The 22,513-nt window shown below is 39.4% G+C and overlaps 1 protein-coding gene and 1 long non-coding RNA gene across 8 annotated transcripts in view; one reads left to right on the top strand and one right to left on the bottom strand.

Annotated features, from left to right (window-relative positions):
- Nucleotides 1–22,513, bottom strand: part of NR3C1 (nuclear receptor subfamily 3 group C member 1) — a 149,596-nt gene that overhangs the window by 4,944 nt on the left and 122,139 nt on the right. For all 7 annotated transcript variants that reach the window (XM_056574902.1, XM_056574898.1, XM_056574899.1 and 4 more), the window contains 3 exons: nt 21,603–21,747; nt 5,338–5,468; nt 3,481–3,638 (listed from right to left, as the gene is read on the bottom strand). In XM_056574902.1, the coding sequence (XP_056430877.1) occupies nt 3,481–3,638; nt 5,338–5,468; nt 21,603–21,747 (434 nt within the window). The remainder of the gene's footprint in view (nt 1–3,480; nt 3,639–5,337; nt 5,469–21,602; nt 21,748–22,513) is intronic.
- LOC130369537 (uncharacterized) lies at nt 5,805–12,559 on the top strand. The gene is made up of 3 exons (XR_008892803.1): nt 5,805–6,759; nt 10,602–10,770; nt 11,914–12,559. It is a non-coding gene; the product is annotated as an uncharacterized LOC130369537 (long non-coding RNA).

Genomic DNA, 22,513 nt, shown 5'->3' with positions numbered 1-22,513 from the left:
TGTCCAAGAGCCAAGGACCATTTCTTACTGGAAATTATTTTTTTTTTAAATAAACTGGTGCCAGAAAGTAAAATAGATTTGTAAATGACTTCTATTAAAAAATCTTTACCTTTCCAGTACTTTTTAGCAGCTGTATGCTGCAGAGGAAATTCTTTTCTTTTTGAATTTCTTTTTTTGTGTTGTCCACAGTGCTCTCTGCTGACACCTGATGATGGTATCAGGAACTGTCTAGAGCAGGAGAAAATCCTCATAGATAACCTATGCTATTCTGGACAGTTCCTGACACGGACAGAGGTGTAAACAGAGAGCACTGTGAACAAGACAAAAAAGAAATTCAAAAAGAAAAGAATTTCCTCTGTAGCATACAGCTGCTAAAAAGTACTGGAAGGGTAAAGATTTTTTTTATAGAAGTAGAAGTAATTTACAAATCTGTTTAACCGTCTGGCACCAGTTGATTTAAAAAATATTTTTCCACCGGAGTACCCCTTTAAATCATTAAGTAATGCACTCTGCCGCCATGGGTTCTATGCACACTCGCAACGCAAGACTCCTTTGCTGAATAAAAATCATGCTGAAGTTTGCTGCACAACAGTTGGAAAAGCCAGGAAAATACTGGGAGAATATCATGTGTTCAGATGGGAGCAAAATGTAACTGTTTGGATGCCATAATACACACCATGGGGGGAGAGATTTATCAAAACGTCTCCAGAGGAAAACTTGCCCATGGCAACCAATCAGCTCCCTTCTTTCATTAGTAAATGAAAGAAGCAATCTGATTGGTTGCTATGGGCAACCATTACTTTGCACAGGTTTTGATATATCTCCCCCATGGCATGTTTGGAGGAGAAATAACACTGCACATCACCCTGAAAACACCATGACGATTGGAGGTATGAACATCATGGTGTGGGGCTGCTTATCAAACTCGGCACATAATTGAAGGAAGGATCAATGGGCAAATTTACCGAGACATTCTTGTCAAAAATCTGCTGCCATCTACCAGAATGATGAAGATGAAACAAGGTTGGACATTTCCGCAAGACACTGATCCAAGACACACAGCCAAGGAAACTCTCAAATGGTTTCAAAGAAAGAAAATAAAGCAGCTAGAAAGGCCCAGTCTATCACGTGGCTTAAAGGGGTACTCCACTGGAAAACCTTATTTTTATTTTTTTAATCAACTGGTGCCAGAAAGTTAAACAGATTTGTAAATTACTTTTGTTAAAAAAATATTAATCCTTCCAGTACTTATCAGCTGCTGTATGATACACAGGACGTTATTTTCGTTTTGAATTTCCTTTCAGGAACTGTCCAGAGCAAGATAAGTTTTCTATAGGGATTTGCTCCTACTCTGGACAGTTCCTAAAATGGATAGAGGTGTCAGCAGAGAGCACTGTGGTCAGAGAGAAAGGAAATTCAAAAAGAAAAGAACTTCATGTGGATCATACAGCAGCTTATAAGTAAATTTTTTTAATGGAAGTAATTTACAAATCAGTAGAAAAGAAAAAAGAGGGATATGTGCAGCTCACAATTAAATATTCCCCGAGGTCAGATGGACAAGCAGCTATACCCAAGCTACAATATACAAAAAATTTGAAAAAAGGTTTCACATAATTTACAAATCAGTTTAAATTTCTGGCACCAGTTAATTTGAAATACATTTTTTTTTCCACTGGAGTACCCCTTTAAATCCAATTGAAAATCTATAGAAGGAACTAAAGATTATGATTCATAGAAGAGGCCCACAGAACCTTGAAGATTTAAAGACTGTGTGGAAAAATGGGCCAAAATCATACCAGAGCATTGCATGCTAGTTTTTCCATACAGGAGGTGTCTTGGTGTCATTACCAATGAAGGCTTATGTGCAAAGTATTAAATAAATATCAGCTAACGTGCTCACCACTTTTCCCCTGTGTCATTTCACACATTTGTGAGCTTATTTGTTTTGGTTTATGTGTATGTATGGATTACTTGGGCTGTAACCAACATCTGATGAAAATGTCATGTCAATAGCACCTTTAGAAATATATTTAGTGAGAAAAATGGTGATGTGTTTAATAAGTATTTCACTTGCAGTAGATATATATATTTATATATTAGAAAACTGAATTTACAACTTTTCCATAATAAATAGATACTTTAATAGGTACTTAATACACCCCCCCCCCCCCAAACATGCTTTTGCTAAGGTTGCAATTAAGAAATCTATAGTATATGGAACCCAACCCACAACTGTGTGACTGCAGCCAAAGATATTGACCAGTAAGTGCGGAACCCCCTGGAAGTCATGGGTACACTTATAGGGCCCCAATCCTTCTTATATTAACAAGATCAATAGTTAGGCAATCCACTTTGGTGAAAATTGATATGCTTATTAAAGCATGCAATCATAAATAAAAGGTAATATTTCAGTCACATCAGACCTTCGTCAGACCGGATTGCTGTGGAGGTAGAAAAGACAATATAACAGTCCCTGACAGTGTGTGGAGGAAAATGGAAATATGACATATAGTTGTTAAAGACTCATTTGTAACTATAGGTCACACTTCCATTTACCTTCACAAACAGTCAGGGACAATTATGTTGTCTTTTCTACTCATTACATCTGCAGCAATCCGGTCTGACGAAGGTCTGATGTGGCTGAAACATTACCTTTTACTTATGATTGCATGCTTCAATAAACATATACATTTTCACCAAAGTGGAGTGCCTAACTATTCATCTTGCAGGGCCATTACTTTAAAGGGGTATTCCGGGCAAAAACATTTTATCCCCTATCCAAAGGATAGGGGATAAGATGTCTGATCGTGGGGGGCCCGCTGCTGAGACCCCCCAATCCCCCCGCCACCACGATCTCCCTGCAGCACCTGCATTCTATGCGGGTGCTGAATCTCCAGTTTCGGAAACCTCCGGGTTTCTGGGACTGGGGACGTGAAGTCACGCCACGCCCCCTCCATTCAAGTCACGTCACGCCCCTCTCCCATAGACATGAATGGAGGGGGCATGGTGTGACGTCACGTCCCCAGTCCCGGAAACCCGGAGGTTTCCGAAACTGGAGATTCAGTACATAGTGCAGGTGAAATCCTGAATAACTCCTTTAATGTGCTTGCATTATGTAAATAAACATGGGGCTGTCGGAGTGTGCTATATTCTGCTGATGGTGATGGTGCAGTTGAGAACATCTGTTGGGAATATGCTGTTCCTCATCACTATGGCGCATTATTACTTAAATTTTAACCTTAGGGAAAAAAAAAACGGATCAAAAAATTGTTGACAAAACAAACCAAAAGCAGTTTGGTTTGCTTTTTTTCAGCTGTTTTTTTTTTTTCTTATGGTCTACAACAGTATTTTTATCCATAAAATAGCTGTGTGTAAAACATGTAATAGTATAGGAATGGAATGGGAAAAGGTTGAGGTTCAATAAAGGAATATGTGAGAAGGAGGGTGAGTGTATTGCCTCTTATTCTGCTGAACACTTACCTCATGCATTGTATCCATGAGTTTTGTCAGTTGGTAAAATCGTTGCCAGTTTTGACTGGAATTTCCTTCCCTCTTTACTATGGCTTTTCCAAGTTCTTTTATATAAGTCATCCGAATTTCCTCGAATAGTGCATGACTTTTCAGGCCATCCTTGGGAACTATAAAGTAATATACATTGCAGGGATGTAAGAGAAAGTTACAAAACAACAAAAAACTATGTTTCCTATAGTGTGTAAATGACTGCCGTCAATCAGCTCTACCAATGTAGAACATTTATTGTGCAGCGTACAGTTATCTTAGGACAGACCTCATAAATGAGGCAAAGCTAGGACATGACATCTGGATAGGGCTGGGCGCTATACCGGTTCATACCGAATACAGAAATTTTTGGGCTGCACGATATGAATTTTTCCCATACAGCAATACCGCTTGTGCCACTCCCCCTTGGGAATGAATTATCAGCCCAGCGCAGCGATGTCCCCTCATCGGGGAACTAATTATATGTTACCCGCCAGCGCTGTTCTGCTCCCCCCCAATTAATTATCAGCCCAGTGGGGTACTACTCACATATGTCACTCGCAAGCACTGCCCTCCTCCTCTTTGTTGAGGGCTGCTGGGCGCTGGAACTCTATACTGTACGCCAGTGGTCTCCAACCTGCGGACCTCCAGATGTTGCAAAACTATAACTCCCAGCATGCCCGGACAGCCAACGCCTGTCCGGGCATGCTGGGAGTTGTAGTTTTGCAACAGCTGGAGGTCCGCAGGTTGGAGACCACTGCTGTACGCTGTATCCCTATGCCCGGGCTGCAAAAGATAAAGGAAATAAAATTTAACTTACCTACGTCAGCCTCACGCTGTTCCTGGGAACTGGAACGTCAGACAGCCGTCAGCCTATCACCGACTGCAGCGATGTCCCGCCCGGCCAGCTATAGGTTGAGCCCACTGTCATGTAAGGAGCTCTGGCCGGCTTCTTACATGACTACATGACAGTGCGTTTAACCTATCACTGGCCGGGGCTGGACATCGCTGCAGCCGGTGATAGGCTGACGGCTGTCCGACGTTCCAGTCCCAAGGAACAGCGTGAGGCCGTTGGCTGTCCGGGCATGCTAGGAGTTGTAGTTTTGCAACATCTGGAGGTCCGCAGGTTGGAGACCACTGGAGTACAGTATAGAGTTCCATCGCCGGCGGCCCCCAACAAAGAGGAGGAGGGCAGTGCTTGCGGGTGACATATGTGAGTAGTACCCACTGAGCTGATAATTAATTGGGGATGAGCAGAACAGCTCTGGCGGGTAACATGATTTGGGGGGGGGAGCAGAACAGCGCTGGCGGGTAACATGATTTGGGGGGGGGGAGCAGAACAGCGCTGGCGGATCACATGATTTGGGGGGGGGGGAGCAGAACAGCACTGGCGGGTCACATGATTTGGGGGGGGGATGAAAGAAATACCATATATATACTGTTGAACCGCCATAAGTTACAAAAATACTGTGATACACATATTGGTCATACTGCCCAGCTCTACATCTGGACTCAGTAAAATATCTATAGATATATATATATATATATATATATATATATTTATATATATATAGTTTTCTATATACAATACATATCACACAGATGTGAGATGATGGACACTTATGCATCATTAGTCTGATATCTGGTAAGTAAATGTTGCTGGTCTGTAGTGCGGTAAAGTAGACAAGTGACAAGTACCAGCAGATGGTTTAGGGATGTACTGCAGAGAACCTGGGTAAGCTTAGAGGACTGGTATACAGATGGCTTTACATTATCATTTTGTTATAGCCAGAAGTTTGACCATCAGCAATGTTACTGACCACGTCTACCAATACTTACTAGTACACATGAGTAACAATGTTTTCATGCACAGATATTCATCATAGGAGACCTGAAGGCGAGTCATTTCCTTGACGATTTTGAACATGTCTTGAAATCGCTCTTGCATGTAGGGTAAGTGCATCCTTTCCCTAAAAGAGAAGAAGAGCTAAGTAAAAATACATATATAAATGCTGACCTGCAGGTTACACAGGGGCCCTTCTGTTAGGTGTGAACTGTGTCATCTCCAGACAAGACTGGAGCTATTTGGCAAGTCACATCAGTTCTATGTTCACAGATGCAAAACTGAAGCATGCAAAGTAAAGAACACGGGGAAAGATTTATCAAAACCTGTCTGGAGGAAAAGTTGGCCAGTTGCCCATAGCAACCAATCAGATTGCTTCTTTCATTTTTAAGCGGCCTTTTCAAAAATGAAAGAAGCGATCTGATTGGTTGCTATGGGCAACTGGTCAACTTTTCTTCTGCACAGGTTTTGATAAATCTCCACCATAGTACCTACTATGAAGCATGAAGGAAGCTCTGTTATGTTTTGGGGTGGCTTTCCTGCATCTGGAATTTTGGAGCAAAATGTGCTGCCCAGTGTTAGGAACCATGGTGATGAGTCCTCCAGATAATGACCCAAAACTTACAGCTAAAAAAAAAAAAAAGGGCAGGGCAAAGCATTGGACTGTCCTGAAGTGGCCTCTTTGAGTCCTGATCTGAATCCTATTAAACATCAGTGGAAGGAGATGAAACCTGCAGTCTGGAGAAGACACCATTCACCCCTGAGACAGCGGAGCAGTATCTTATGAGGAGCGGGCAGAGATACCGGGAGACAAGTGCAGAAGTCTCATTAAGAGTCACAGGGATTACAGTGATCTCAAAAGGTTGTGCTACAAATTATTAAGTTTAGTGACTGTCATTTTTGGTTAATTTTTATTCGTTATTTATTTTTTGTCAGTTTCAAGTCATTTCAGGCAGCATTGTGGGTTTTTCTGTCTTTACTGGATGGGTACTAACAATTGTCCACGTCTGTATCTTCCATAGTGTGTGATGCATAGTGAAAAAATAAAATGTCAAGAATTACAGCAAAACAAGCTTCACATTTACTCTGTATGCCTTGGGGGTTTCTTTTATGTACTATTCTAAAAGGTTGAGGGTTACAAATGATCATAGACAATTTAAAGCTATATGTATTATAGTACTAAATTACTGTATATATTTATAATGCCTTTACATAGTACATTGCAAAAAATCCACTAGACTCTCAAAACAATTACTAAGGAACATTTTATTGACTGTTTGCATCAATAGAAGCTGAAGAATAAAATCCTTTATACTAAAAGAGATTATCCAACAATAGAAACACAGAGCTAATTTCTTCCAAAAACAGCACCACCCTTGTTCTCAGTCTTACATCCATAATTGCTATGGACGTAAAAGGTAAGTGCAAGGACTTTTTGTGCCATTATGGGGTCTTTGTTTTGGCATATACTTTGGGACATTTTGAGAAGTGGTCTTTGTTAATATATATATATATATATATATATATATATAGTCCACATATAAGCAACACATCCAGGTCAAAGTACTTGAAAGTAGTGGGTGCAAGTGGCTTTTAGAACCCCGGTCCTCTGGTTCACTTGAACATGAAGTAGATACGATGCAAAACACCAAAGCGTTTTCATGCAAAAGGTGATTTATTCCATGATGTACACAGAGACTACGTTTCGGCAGCATCTTTTTGTAGAAAAATTGGAGGGCACTGCTTTAATGTCCCATTGTGTAAGATATTGCTAAACTTAGAAGAGTGATTGCGGTGTCAGTGGCCGTTAGTTGCAAATAGTTCCTTTCCGGAACACAGACCTCCATTGGACCGGTGAGTGCAAGTGAATTTCCTTGTTTGCTAATATATTATTATTTTTATTTAATTTTTTTTGTCCATTATGTACGTATTTTTCATACATATAATCAGCTTGAAGATTTGGCAGCAGGATTTCTTAATAAAATGTGTTATATACTTTTTTAAGCACCGACGTAAAATTTGCCCAGTATTTGTACAGTATTTGTTTGGGGTTTCTTGGTCCATTTTGTTTGGGTGTAATCCTTTCACATATACCACATGCAGCCACCAAAGGATGATATTTAGTGAATCTAGTGTCTTGTCAGCATGTCCCTCTCTGCATAACTGAGGTGTGCTGCAATGCAAGACCCCCTCTCCTGGAGGTAGTGTCCCAATTTCACTTTATACAGAATACTGTGGTCATCAGCATAGAAAATGTGATCTTTTAACTATTTAGTGCATTTATGTCCCAATGGCCCAGATTTACTATTGTAAACCCGACATGTTTTGTGCGATAGATTCTGTCTCATTGCACCAGAATTCTGTCTCATTCCGCCTCAAGTGAAAAAAAAAAAACCTGACCAACTCAACCCAAAAGAGAGGTGCGGCCGTCAGGGGCGTGTCCCTAACATTTTCACAAAAATAAAATAAAATAAAAAAACAGATTTACTAAGGTTTCCACAGAAAATGTGGTGGATTTTAGCTGAGGAAAACCCTACAGATCAGAGCATGTACAAAAAAAGAAAGAAAAGAAAAAAATCTAAACGTAGGGAAACCGTAAATACCGTGGGAAAAAAATTATAGGACATTAAAACCCACAAAAGGAAACTACACTGCACTCTTAGGAAATCAGGTCCAATATCTATATGTATTGTTGGCTATCTGGTTTATGGATGCCATTTCTTAACCTGTTACCATATGATTATATCCTATATTATAATGTGGGTGGTATGCTAGATACATTAATACTACCATCTTCTCCTTGACAACCAAATTTTTCTTATATTATTATAATCAGTACAGAATTGCATTATGTAATTTATTTAACGTTACACCAGACTATTGCTTCCTAATCCACACATGCACAGCAGATTACATATAATATATAGTGGCTTTTGATTAATTTGCATGCTGTCCGGATTAGCTAATTCTGACATGCGTTACAAACATTGTAAACCGGGCTACCACTACAACTATACGGCACTGTCAAACTGTCTAAGCCAGACATGTGTACTATAAGCTGTTCTCACTTTGGTTATGGTATGGTATGCATGCTGCCATGTTTAGCCGGTATTTTTTTGCATTAGCCACTGCATGATATGCACAATTGCTCCACATTAATGTAATAGTTATGTATTTTTTTTTAATGATGCACAGAAAGATAACAGTTTGCTGGGTATAAAAAAAACTAAAACCAAACCAAACCACTACATTGTTTAAGAAAAGCCTTAGTGTGGGGCTGACATGTTGCCGTAAATATGGGAAAATAGACACAGAGGGGGAAATTTATCAAGGGGGGTGCAGGTAAAGATTTCAACAACTTTAACGTGTGTGCTGGTAATGTGTATCTGCGCCAAATTTATTAAATGATTGCATGGCATGTAAAAAAAATTGGTGCAGGTACATTTTTTTTTTATTCTACTTCAGAATGCCACTTTGTATGGTTCCTTTTCTGCGGCTTTTCACACATGCTGTATAAGGCCAGTTTTGTATTCGGGTTCTGGGCTGGTGTAGATTTGCAACAAATTTAGGGCCTTGCGACATATTGCAGATGATAAATTCATGAACACTGCATAAAGTTAACCAGACAGTGGCATAGCTGCACCATTTTAGAAAAAGCATCTAAAATAAAAGCATCGCAATGAAGAGTCTCTAAACAGCAACTGCGACAAAGCGGCAACACAAAAACAGGGTAAAACCAATGATAAATTTCCCACAGAATATTTTTACTTAATTTTAGAGTGCTGTAACATTTATTATAAAGATTACATAATATCCTCTAGATCAGTGTTTCCCAAGCGCGGTACTCAGGCAACCCCACAACAGGTCATGTTTTCAGGATTTTCTTGGGCTTTCACGGGTGATATAACTGTGACAATGCCTGATTCCCTGACCATAATTATATATATATCACCTGTGAAAGACTAAGGAAATCCTGAAAGCATGCCCTGTTGGGGTTATTTGAGGACCGTGCTTGGGAAACACTGCTCTCTAGCCGGGAGATACACAAATGCTGTACCTCTCCGACTCCCCCATAGACAGTGCATGGAGAGGGCATGTTGATGACTACCCCTCCATGCATGAGTATAGTTGGGCGACAGGGCAGGGTTATTGGGAGGGGGTGGTGCCCCTCGATCAGACAGTTATCCCCTATGGTGTTGATGGGGGATAAAAAGAACAGGACCTCCCCTTAAGCTTCTATGTCCATGTGGCTGCTGTAAATCTGCAGCAGCTCAGGCAAGATGGCTGCTCCCATTATTATGGGGTATCTGTCCTCCATAAGGAGAGCACTAATGGTGTGTGGAGAATTTTAAGCACTCTAGTGGAATTCTAAATGCCTTAAAATTCTCCACCTTGCAAGTGCTCTCCTTATGTAGGACAGATGCCCTCTTTACCCACGTCAATAAGCCTCATACCTGTCAAACCAGATCAAACCTGCTCTGTACTGATGAGGGGCAATTACCCTGAGATTCTGTAGAAGTTTTTCATGGTCATTCTTAACTACAGGGTGGGCCATTCATATGGATACACCTTAATAAAATGGGAATGGTTGGTGATATTAACTTCTGGATACTGGAAGCCTGTGCTAAAATTTCTCCTGCGGTGTTGCTATCAGTGTGTGAAGAGTGGGAGAACAGGGTTGCATTGACAATCCAACACAATGGGCAGTATATCGAACACATTTTATAAGTAGTCAGAAACTTGGAAATAACTCATGAAAGAATAAAGTTACGTTAAAACCAAGCACATCATTGTTTTTCTTGTGAAATTCCCAATAAGTTTGATGTGTCACATGACCCTCTTCCTATTGAAAAAACAAAAGTTGAATTCAAAATGGCCGCCATGGTCACCAACCATCTTGAAAAGTTTCCCCCCTCACATATACTAATGTGCCCCAAACAGGAAGTTAATAACACAAACCATTCCCATTTTATTAAGGTGTATCCATATAAATGGCGCACCCTGTATAAATGCATATAAATACAGTGAGGACACATACACTTGTTATAAACTGCAGAAGTAAAGGAATTAATGTATTACAATTATTGTTAGTACAACCATTAGCACTTTTGTTTCAGCTGAAGTTGGTATTTACTTTCTGAAATGTAGGATATAGAAGATATCTGCAAATTATTAATGCCAGAAGCTTCTCAATCTCTCAACAATGGCTGGAATTCAGTGAAATAAAAATAATCGGTGCCTGCGATCTTTTGTCCAACAGCTTTCATACCTGACTGTCTATGATAAAAAACAGACAAGAGGTTAAAAGAACTATGGCCCGTGGTTCTGGAAAGCAGGCCTGCATTCTTCTCAGCTAGTTCAGTGTCCTCTTACTGCTCATCAGACTGACAAGTGCAACTGATAATATTCAATTTCACTGAATAAAAAAGGTATGACTAGTGTTGTATATGCAAAATCTACTGATGCAACTACTTGGATAGTAGCACATCTAACTTTTTTCTTATTGGATGTACATAGTTATCCTTCTTATTGGAAAAACATAGTTATCCTTTTAATGTCAATAAAACAAAATGAGCAGGTTTTAGTCTGAAGCTGACAATACATATTAGATATGCTTTGGCCTAATCCACCATGTTGGAAGGACTGGGTAGCCATCTAATGTGTATGGTGGCCTTTTAAATCACCATACCCCATCCTTGCCAATTCCAACATGCAAAAAGCTTCTTTTTTTTTGCTTTAGAGTTAGAGACACTAGTTATAATGGCCACAATGGCTTATAAATAAGGCTAATGTGGAAGTTAAATACATTTGTTGACCTCTTCAGCAAACATCATCAAAGGAGGGTCTAACAAACCATTGGGAAATTCTTGTGCACCATTTTGGTTGACATCAGAAAGCCCTGTAATCACATACAGAGCCAATACCCCAGGTTAATAAAGCATGTATCCCCTTAATAGTACAATCACATGAAAACCTGCGTCTTCCTACAGTACAATCATTTATACAGCCGCTTTCCCCCAGAGTAAAATTGCACGTAGAGCCGCTTCACCATACATTGTACATTTTCACCCCCAAACCCCTCAGTTTAAATACATGCACGTCCCCCTAAAACCAGTATAACTACATAGGTCTCCTCTCGCCCTGTATAATTACCAAGAGGGCCACTTTTCACACCATTCCAGTGATGTGATACTCAATCTAATTTTTCTACTCCTCTCCAAGCAGTATGTGCAGGGTGAGCTGCTCCAGTAGATGTACAGAGCATGTGGCATGTCTGCTAGACGCAGGGAGATGTGCCGCACGCTGTTTTCTAGTACAGCAAGCACAGTCTGGGAAATTTGCATCCCATTTGCGAATTCGACACTGACAACCATATTCTTTGCCATATAGCGAACTGCAAACAGGATATAGAAAAATGTATGCTTTTAAACAAGACAATCCCTATAATTCTTTTATAATTACTCAGATTACAATCTGTATAATAGACCACAACTAGTGATGCTGAACTTGTATTTAAAGGCGATCATATGCTTTTATGTTGGCTAATCCCGACAATCATCTATCTTACATAGGAGAAACCCTTTCACCATACAGCACATGGAGGAAGATGGCTAAGTAGTAGGATGAAGTTCATATTGGATTTCAGCTTGTTGATCCTTTGTTTCCATAACAGATAAGTATTGTAGAAAGGTTATGCAATAGATATTAACACTCATTCTTGGACAATATAAGATAGCTATTATCCAAGAGCTTGTTTGGTTGCCTTCAGAAGTTTATGAATCTTTGATTTGTCCACAGAAATATTAGGCCTGTAACAGTGTGTGGTTGGAAACATAAGTGGCACATTAAACTGTGTGTAGGAAGGTGTTAAGGTTTCAGCATTTGAATGTCACTTTTCTATGACTCATTGCAGCCATGAATGGATTCACCCCATAAATAAAGTTCTGCACAGTAGCACATTGTAATTTACAAAAAAAATATATAAACTAAAAAAAACGTAGTTTTTATTGAAAAGAATTCAATGTACATTTTCTGCATATAAAAAAAAATCTGTCAAAGAAAATTGAAGGGGGTTATATCTATAGATAGAAATAGAGCCAATTTCTTTCAAAAACAGCACCACCCCTATTCTAAGGCAGTGTGTGGTATTACAACTTGGTTCCATTCACCTCAATAGAACTGAGCTGCAATACCACACAAAACCCGAGGAAAGGTGTGGTGCGGCTTTCTATCCTTGGATAACTCCTTTTAATCACAAGATTGTGAGGCCAACTGTGATCACAAATTTAAAGAAAAGACCATAGAAGAAATGTAAGGGGTCTCCTGACTATGTATGCAGAACTTCATTTGGTGAGGCATGGATAAGCTGGTTGTCTTATATGGATACATTATAGTCACACACAAATGTATATTTCTCCAGTTTACAGCAATGAACCGGTGTTATGCAACACGAGCAGAGAGAAAGCAGCCATAAAAGGGATACAGTTGGAGGAAGGAATGTTTGATTCCAGGGCACGGAGTACGTGTTAACAGACACAAGGCTCTGCAGCTGCAGGCTCACCGAAATTTACATCGCACAACTCTCCAATATTTCCAAACTCTGACACACAAAAAGTTCTCAAAAGTGCACAACCTTATTCATCCACAAAGTCTGGTGAACTCAGAAAGCAAGCATGCAAGAATGTGTGGTTTCGAGATGCCATACACGTGACTCATTTTTTTAAAGTTTGTCATTATTTTTATGGGGCAGGGTTTTTTTCCATACATATGTTACTGTTTGTTTGCACAAGTAAACAAATAAAAGCTGTTGCTGGCAAGAGACCAATAAAACCAAATAGAACCCATTCTCTGTAATTAATAGCAATTATCCCAGGAAGTTATTCCAATACACAGAAAAAATAAAAAATCTCATAAACTTTTCATCCAACCCTCTATTATTAATACAAAAAGAAGCATTACCTTCACATAGAAAAACAGTATTCATGAGTAGGAAATGTGTGTCCTTAGATGGCTTCGTGTGACATAACAGAAAGTGTAGGTTCTGTATTGTATCGTGCTAGGCATGAACCCAGCAGAGCCAAGACTATGGGCACAATTCTGGGCAAGGCCTTGACATAGTGGTACCAGTGGTCTTTAGGCTGGAGCTACGTGCTGGCATGTTGCCAACACATGGTGCAATGCTCTGATTATGATCCTGAGTCCTCTCCTCTTCTTTACACACCCCCATTGGATACACTCAACAGATCTGTCTTTTACTCCCTATATTTAATCCCTTTCACAATCTTATCACCTGCATCTCAAACACATCCCCAGAATCTACACTTTTCTTACTATTGAAACAGCCCACTCTTGTTGCTTTGATTCGTTTTCTCCTTGACTTTTGTGACTCCTTACTAATCGGTCTTCGCTTCTCTAAACTCCGCCCCATCCTAAATGCTGCAGACTCCTCTTCCTCTCCAGCCGTTACACTTCTGTTTCCCCCATGTCAGTCACTACACTGGCTACTTATTCAGTCCAGAATACAGGCCAAAATCCTCACTGTCACCCACATAGCTCTCCACAATGCTGCACCTCCCTACATCTCCTCTCTCATCCCTGCCTACCATCCTCCCCGTGCTCTGCTAATAATAACATTTTATAATCTGAAACCTTTTACTCCCACCACAAAGACTTTGCTTGTGCTGCACCATTTCTCTTGTTTTAGGTTATCTGTGCTTTATAAAAGATGGCTGGACCATTGTATAAATAAAACACCTTGCACTTCTCGTGTCAACCCCACTCCTTCATAGACTGTAAGCTCCCACAAGCAGGGCCCTCACTCCTCTTGTTGAATATTTAGTGTGTAATATTGTAATGCCTGATATTTATTTTTCCTCAAATTGTAAATTGCTACAGAATTTGTTAGGATATAAATAAATACAATTATTATAGGACACCCCCAACGGGGAGGAGCAGTTTACTCTTCCACAATCTGATAACAAAATATGATCCTGTAAGTTGATCTAGGTGTGTACTGCTGGTGATAAGGGAACCCATAAAAGATTGCGGAGTACTTTTTATAGGCTTCAAACAACAAGGTTCTTAGTTATAACACCAGTCACTGTGTAATATAAACTATTATTATAATAGTATTGATGTATTCTACTACATCCTTTTAATCTGTAATGTTGGTCCAGAAGAAAACAAAATGTGTTCACCAAACCAAATCATCACTATGTATAACAGTCCCACAGTACAAGAACACACATGAAACATGTTCTTTCTATAGAAGTAAAATATATGATCCTTTTGCCTCTAAACCCAGTTTGATACAACCCATGATCTTTTTTATGCATTGGAAGCAGCTGCCTGGCACTGGTTGCTAATTTTACAGTTTGTTTCACCCAATGTTAATGTTATATAGCACTTAAATGTGTTATCTTGTGCGTGATCTTCTATTTATCTTTTGACACTACTCCATCTAACCTTCCAGTTTTTCTAAATCAGTCTGTAAATCATGGCTGTCCTTTTAGACAACCCCTTCATGACTTTACTTTATAGAATATTACGGTAAATTGCAGAGACTGCTGTAGATAAAAAAAAATGTCTGCTTTGAAAAAGTAATATGCTTCCTTATAGCATTTCTAATGAACTCTAAGGGAAACTGGAAAAATAATTTGGATGGGATGACCTGCTGTGCCTAGATAATAAAGCCCCAACGTGTAATCTCAAATCCATTCTGTCCGTAACATGCAAACAGAGGAGGATTTAGGATCCATCTGACAAACACCACTTCATTTAGCTTTAGCAATGGATACATCTGGACTGATTTTACATGGTACTTCAAAAACTGGCCAGGCCTTCTGACATATAATACCGTGCAGTATCTGTCACATCTCTACAAACTGCCTTCCATATTCTGTAAGTGTTTTCAATAATACACATCTCGAGAGAAGCATAAATTATGAATTCAGCAACTCTGCCATAAAGACAGAGTATAGGTCCACTCTTTATCCCTCACTCAAAAAGAAATTAAAGCAGAACTTTTAATAGAAACTAATTAATAGTGAGCTAAATGGTGATATTTAAAAGCCCAGCATTATCTCACACCAATCATAACATATTCATGGTCGCTCATTGGCCAACAATGTGACACTTTTAACAATCAAACCTGCACTGTGTGCCTGTGACGTCCTCAGAGGGTATGGGGCAATGACTCTAAAAAATGCCTCTCTGAGGGTTTTAAAACCTCTCCTTCTGACATCATAAACCACTCCCATGATATTCCGCCAATGACATCGCAGGTCTATAATGGACATGGTCCCAAGCCTATGGTGTGTTATAATACATTCACCAATAGGTTACAGTGTAGCCCCCTACAGAAGTATCGTACTTGCTGATTGCCTCCTATACATGTCCATCCTCTCAAACTCGCCCATATTTGGTTATCGTTGGCAGAAACTATGTTATGTTATTAATTCAAGTCCGCGCAGGCACCAGATATGAATAACTGATCTGGGATCGTACTGCGCCTATGTGCAAACTAGCGTAGGTGCCGAAACTTAGGTGCACAGACCGCAAGTACGGTCGTGCTGCGCATGCGTGTGTCCAGCACCGGCGCGAGAACTTCCCGTATTATCGGGAGTGTAAGTATACCTTTGCACCAATGCAGACTAGCTGTGCCTGCGTGAGGACTTAGAAAAATAAGCTATTAGAATTTATAGCTGTCAGGTAAGTATATAGGTTTCCAAAAGAAGAAATTCACAAGGTAATGTTAGAGATGTATCTCGTATATAATATATATCAGAATTCTCATGTAAAAATGAAATATAACTTACAAGAAAATAATAATAAAATAAATTAGTCTCAAAATGAATATGAGTATGAATATGCGCTACGCCACTGTTAGGTTAGGGACCCACTCTGACTAGGTGGCCTTGACGTGGCGAGTGGGCTTGTACTTTTTTATCAAAATGTATACTAACAATCTGTTAGTTTTTTTAAATTATGCTGAGAAGCAATCTGATCAAAGTACAAATGGTGGATGTGCGGCTATGTTTCTCTCTGTTGTACTAATAAAAGTTATGCTTTGATTTCTTTTTGAGTGAGGGATAAAAAGTGGACCTATACTCTGTCTTTAGGAGTTGCTGTGCTGCATTCTTAACAATAGTTAAGTCCACTCCTCATTTGGGTCTTGTTTTAAGCATACGTTACGACGCTGATGTATTTGTTATAATGGATTTCTTGATATGACAAAAATATTGAAGTAAAACTCTTAAAGCAAATCTGTCCTATTTAAAGGGAATATGTCATCTCTTTCATGCTGCCTGAACCACAAGTCATTAGGGTGTTCTCCGGTAGCTAATTTCCACCCCACTAGCCTTAATTGTTAGAGCTCTCCCTATTTGGGTGTAGAGACAGATGTATCAATCTTTGTGGGGAGAATGGAGCCCGCCGAGGAAATTCCAAATGATTTGTGGTTCAGACGGCATGAAAGAGTAGGTAGGTTCCCTTTAAAGACAACACAGTATAAAAACATATTTGCTGTTAAATCACTGCTAATGGGGGGGGGGGGGGGGCCTCCTCTGATGAATACATGCACACCTATACTATGATGGATTCTTTCAATGCTGCTATTATACAAGTATTATAAAAGTAGCACAATATTTATAGGGCTAACAGGAGAGCGGACCAATGCCCGAACATGACTGCCTTTAAAGCCTTAAAGGGATACTCTACCCCTATAGTATAAGATATCTGATCGTGGGGGGTCCAGCCCAGCGTTCCAAATACAGAAACTTGTTGCTTCCGCATATCTAAAGGATAGGGCGTGAGTCCTGATGTCTAGGTACTTAACGCACCGGGATGTACATTTACGTCCTGACCAGGACGCGAGCACCGGAGCAGTGCTCACACCATGCACGGCAGGTCACAGCTGTTATCAGAATGCCAGGGACCCGTCGGTAATAGCGGTCGCGCTGATGTTCGCCATTAACCTCTCAGATACAGTGATCAATACAGATCCCAGCATCTGCGGCAACGTGGTCGTTTGACCGCGCGAATCCGATCTACAAACATGGCGGCCGGAGGTCCCATCCCCTGCTCCGGCCGCCATCACAGGGTCTTCTTCTCTGGTCTGACATCGAGCAGACCAAAGAAGAAGATCACACATAATATTGATCAGTGCTATACCTATGCATAGCACTGCTCAGTATATGCAATCTATTGATTACTATAAATAGTCTCCTATAAGGGACATAAAAAGTGTTAAAAAAAAATGTTTTTAAGTTTAAAAAAAATTTGAAAAAGCCCCTTCCCAAATAAAAATTGAAATTGCCCCTTTTCTCCATTTTATCCGAAAAAGCATAAAAATGTATTAATAATTTCGTATCGCCTCGTGTATTAATGTCAGAACTATCAAAATATGTAAAACAAAACATAAAAACTTTTTAAAAAAGTCCCAAATTGCAGTTTTTTTTTGTCACATTCCAATTTTTTTTTAGATAAAAAGCAATTAAAAAGTTACATATACGTAAAAGTGGTACTATTAAAAACGAAACATCACAACGCAAAAAACTAACACTCATATAGCCCAGTATACAGAAAAGTTATAGGTCGTCAAAATAGTGTGATTTTAAACGTACTAATTAAGTTAAGGTTTGAGATTTACAGCGTGAAAACAAACCTAAAATTAGCAAAATTGTGGTTTTCTTTTAAATTTCCTCACACAAATAATATTTTTTGGTTGTGCCACACATTTTATGGTAAAATGAGTGATGTCATTACAAAGGACAACTGGTCGTGCAAAAAACAAGCCCTCATATGGGTCTGTGGATAAGAATATAAAAAAGACTTATGATTTTTAGAAGGCAAGGAGGAAAAAAGAAAATGCAAAAATAAAATGGTTGGTGTCCTTAAGGGGTTAATTTAAAAAATAAAAATAAAACAAGCAATCTAATTGGTTGCTCTGGGCAACTGGTCAACCTTTCTTCTGCACAGTAGGGGTCATTGAAGTCACTTAATATAGAAGAAGATGCAGAAAATCTACTGGAGGAAAAAAAAAAGTTTACCCTTTTTTTTAAACCTGCTCTGAAAATATCTTAAGGGTACGTTCACATGTGCGGATTTTCGCAGCGTATTTCGCTGCGGATCCGCCACTGAGGGACCTCATATATGCTGCCTTTACATGTGCCTGCTCGGAGCGGCAATACGCAGCTCCGAGCAGACACACTGCGATGTGCGAGTCGCCGCGCATGCGCGGTGTACTCGCACACATCAAGGCCGCTCCCCCTGCTCAATGAGCTAGGCTGAGAGCTGCCGTGATGTGCGAGTATACTGGGCATGCGCGGTGACTCGCACATCGCAGTGTGTCTGCTCGGAGCTGCGTATTGCCACTTCGAGCAGGCACATGTAAAGGCAGCATATAGAGGTCCTTCAGTGGCGGATCCGCAGCGAAATACGCTGCGAAAATCCGCACGTGTGAACGTACCCTTAAACAGGAATCTGGTGCAAGATCAGGCATATTTTCTCTGTTTCACTTCCTACTGTCACTTTTTGAAAAGAAAGAGAGGGGAAAAAATCTGCTGTATCTAAATGAGTTGAGGTCAGACTGGGGGCCTTTATGATCTGGCAATGTTGTAATTACCCGAGTGATGATTCTGTGCTAGGATGGTAGAAGTATTTCACAAATCCAATGCCTGTTCTAAGCAGAGACTGACAGTGGGATGAGAAGCTGGCGATGGTCATAGCAAACAATCAGATAGTAAATATTTACCCTAATGTATGTGGACTACAAAAAAGCCATCTAACACCAGCAGGGCCTTTAAGTACCCCTTTTTTTAACAATGCTTATAGGGGCTCTCTGTTGGAAAAAGAACTTCTCGTTTCTTCTAGCCATTGTACTCCTAGGTCTAAAACAAGTACTTTCCTTTACCGCAGAGAAACATATTCATTGGTTAATACCAGTGCCTCCAGTACTAACCAATAAGCACTGGCCTTTGTAGTAAAGGAGAGCACTTAGCAGTCCCTGTCAGTTTCAGGCTATGACTTTATAACAAGAACCCACAAGCAAGTTCCAGAACTGTTGATCATCATCAAAAATTAAAAAACTATTAAGGTGTAAAAGCAGTAGTCCAGGGAAATTAACTTATTAGACACTTATCCCCTTTCCACAGGATAGGGAATAAGTGTCTGATCACAGGGGGGCCGACCACCTGGAGTCCCCCGCAATCAGACACTTATCCCCTACCTTGTGAATAGGGGGATTAGTGTCTAATAAATTCAGTTCCCTGGAGTACCGCTTTAACAAATTGTTTATACTGTAAAGATAAGTAAAAGGCAATCTTTCATTCATTTATATATATATATATATATATATATATATATATATATATATATATTACTATGGCAAATATTTTATGGTCAGAAGAAATAGACAAAAAAATGTTTACTAGGTCATGCTACATTTGTGCTAAAAATAACGACTGTCTCGACCTTGAGGCACTGATTTAGATTACTGTACAGGGATTTGCCAAGAAATGACTACAGAGATGCTTTTTCATTATACTTTGTGCAGTGTAAAAGTCAATGGGTACACGTATGTCATATCCATGGTCTTTTATACTGCCAGGTATCACATCACAATACAATGTACATACTCCTCCAATCTGAACTACATTTGCTCTTCTCATTACACATACATCTTAATTTGTCACTGTTATTTCAACAATCTTTGCCTAAATCTATAGAAAGAGCAAATAACTTCAGCAATGCTTTGTAATGCCTCCTTCTCCATTTATAATGTTATTTTCCCCACTAAAACTATTAATCATTCTGCTGAAGTCCTTGAGAGATCAGTTATATGCTGCTCTTAAAAGTCTATGGAGGGAGAAAGGAGTGGCATGAAAGATCGGGGGGCAAACAGTTAGGTTGCACAGACACCATAGAAGCTTACAGCATCTATTAGATTTTGCTCAAGGACTTGATTCATAAATAAGGATCAAGCTTTTTAGTATACCCTGATTACCATAACTTCCAGGAACCTCCTAAAAATGTGCTGTTGAGACCTACAATTCTCTATTAATGTCTATGGAAGTTTTTACAGGATGGCTACAAAACAAATCCTAAAAATGTTAACTCTAACTGTTATAACCTATATACAGTTAAAACTGTGCGTTGACAGTACATGTTGTTTTGTGTCTCTACAAAAAGGTGAGTATGGGCAGAATCAGGACAAGGAATACGAGTCAGGCTTGGTTACCATCTGCACTATAAAATGTATTTATAGTACAAATCATGATGCAATGCTGGGTCTCTTTAAAAAGACAGATTTACATAGAGCCCATAGGTTGCCTATTGGCTTAATGGGGTCTGCATGGGGTTATGTCAAGGTTTAAAGGGGAACTCCAGTGGGAAAAAATATTTTCAAATCAACTGGTGCAGGAAAGTTAAAAAGATTTGTAAATTACTTCTATTTAAAAATCTTCACCCTTCTAGTACTTATCAGCTGCCGTATACTACAGATATACTACAGAGAAATTTGTGAAGTTCTTTTCTGTCTGACAACAGTGCTCTCTACTGACACCTCTGTCCATGTCAGGAACTGTCCAGAGCAGGAGAGGTTTTCTATGGGGATATAATTCTAATCTGGACAGTTCCTGATATGGACAGAGGTGTCAGCAGAGAGAACTGTTGTCAGACAGAAAAGAAAATGACAAATTTCTCTGTTTTATACAGCAGCTAATAGGTACTGGAAGGATTAAGATTTTTTAATAGAAGTCATTTACAAATCTGTTTAACTTTCAGGGACTAGTTGATTTAAAAACATTTGTTTTCTACTTGTTTCCACTGGAGTTCCCCTTTAAGTAGCTTAATTAGAACAATAAGGCTGCAAGGAGTTCTATTTTTTGCCAAATCTAACAAAACATGCGCTGCTTTGCTGACAGGTGTATGTCCTTATTTTTACCCATAGAATTTAATTTTGGCAATCATCCAACAGGAAATGCATCTTTGTCCAACCACTCGATGTGTTTCTGACACGTTGAGGATATAATTCACAGTTTAATTACCATACAAAGAGATGTTACAGCATTTAGAAATTCAGGAATCCAGACTTTTTGTGTAACTGTCCCCTAAAGGATACACTCACATGTGCCGTATATTGCTGCTTACTTTCTGCAGCTGATTTGGCTACTCATTGTGCTCAGTGGTTAGGAAAACATGCAGCAGAAAATACACAGCAAAACACAGACCATGTGACCCTAACCTGAAGAAATCTACTCACTCATTGATGACAAGATCTGGTGCAAAAAACAGCACAGTCCCATCTGACTGTTTGTAAGACCTCCATCCGAGGGCAAAAACCACAAGAAACATCCAGGAGTACTGAAGAAGGGTCATTTGGTCATCCAGGTGCAGATTTCTGAATCCTGAGAATAAAGCAGAAAAAGTGAGTGAATCCTTGGATGCTAAATATTTCCTTTACAACAATCCCAGGAATAAATAAATATAAATAAAACTTTACCTGGACCAACAACCTAACAAATGCTGAATGTTTTCAACTGTGTGTGATTGTGAAGCCCTATATTAAAGAATGTACTATATAATGACACAGCTCTGTAAAGCAGGGAAAATTGCTTCACACTAACCCAATGTGCTTTCACATAATATGAATAATATTATTTTATTTATATAGCACCAACAAAATGTGCAGCACTAAACAATTTGAGGGTAAAAATAAAGACAAATATGTTTTTCTTTTATGTGGCATCAGCAGCTTATAGGCCCAAGATGTAGGTGATTATTTGTTGGTGCCACCAGTGGACACGCTATAGATACACCACAGTGCATCTTTATGGTTGGCAGATATACATTTTCAATGACAGTTGCTACGTTAAAGGGGTACTCCGGACAAAACCTTTTTTCTTTTAAATCAACTGGTGGCAGAAAGTTAAACATATTTGTAAATTACTTCTATTAAAAAATCTTAATCCGTACTTATTAGCTGCTGAATACTACAGAGGAAATTCCTTTCTTTTTGGAATACTCTCTGATGACATCACAAGCACAGTTCTCTCTGCTGACGTTATTATAATAATAATAACACTTTATTTATTGTTGTCCTTAGTGGGATATGAACCCAAGTCCCCCAGCACTGCAAGGCAGCAGTGCTAACCACTGAGCCACCGTGCTGCC

Source organism: Hyla sarda, chromosome 4, assembly GCF_029499605.1.
Source record: "Hyla sarda isolate aHylSar1 chromosome 4, aHylSar1.hap1, whole genome shotgun sequence".
Classification (NCBI taxonomy): Eukaryota; Metazoa; Chordata; class Amphibia; order Anura; family Hylidae; genus Hyla; species Hyla sarda.
The sequence above is the reverse complement of the archived record's forward strand: the minus strand, read 5'-3'. Positions and strand labels throughout refer to the sequence as shown.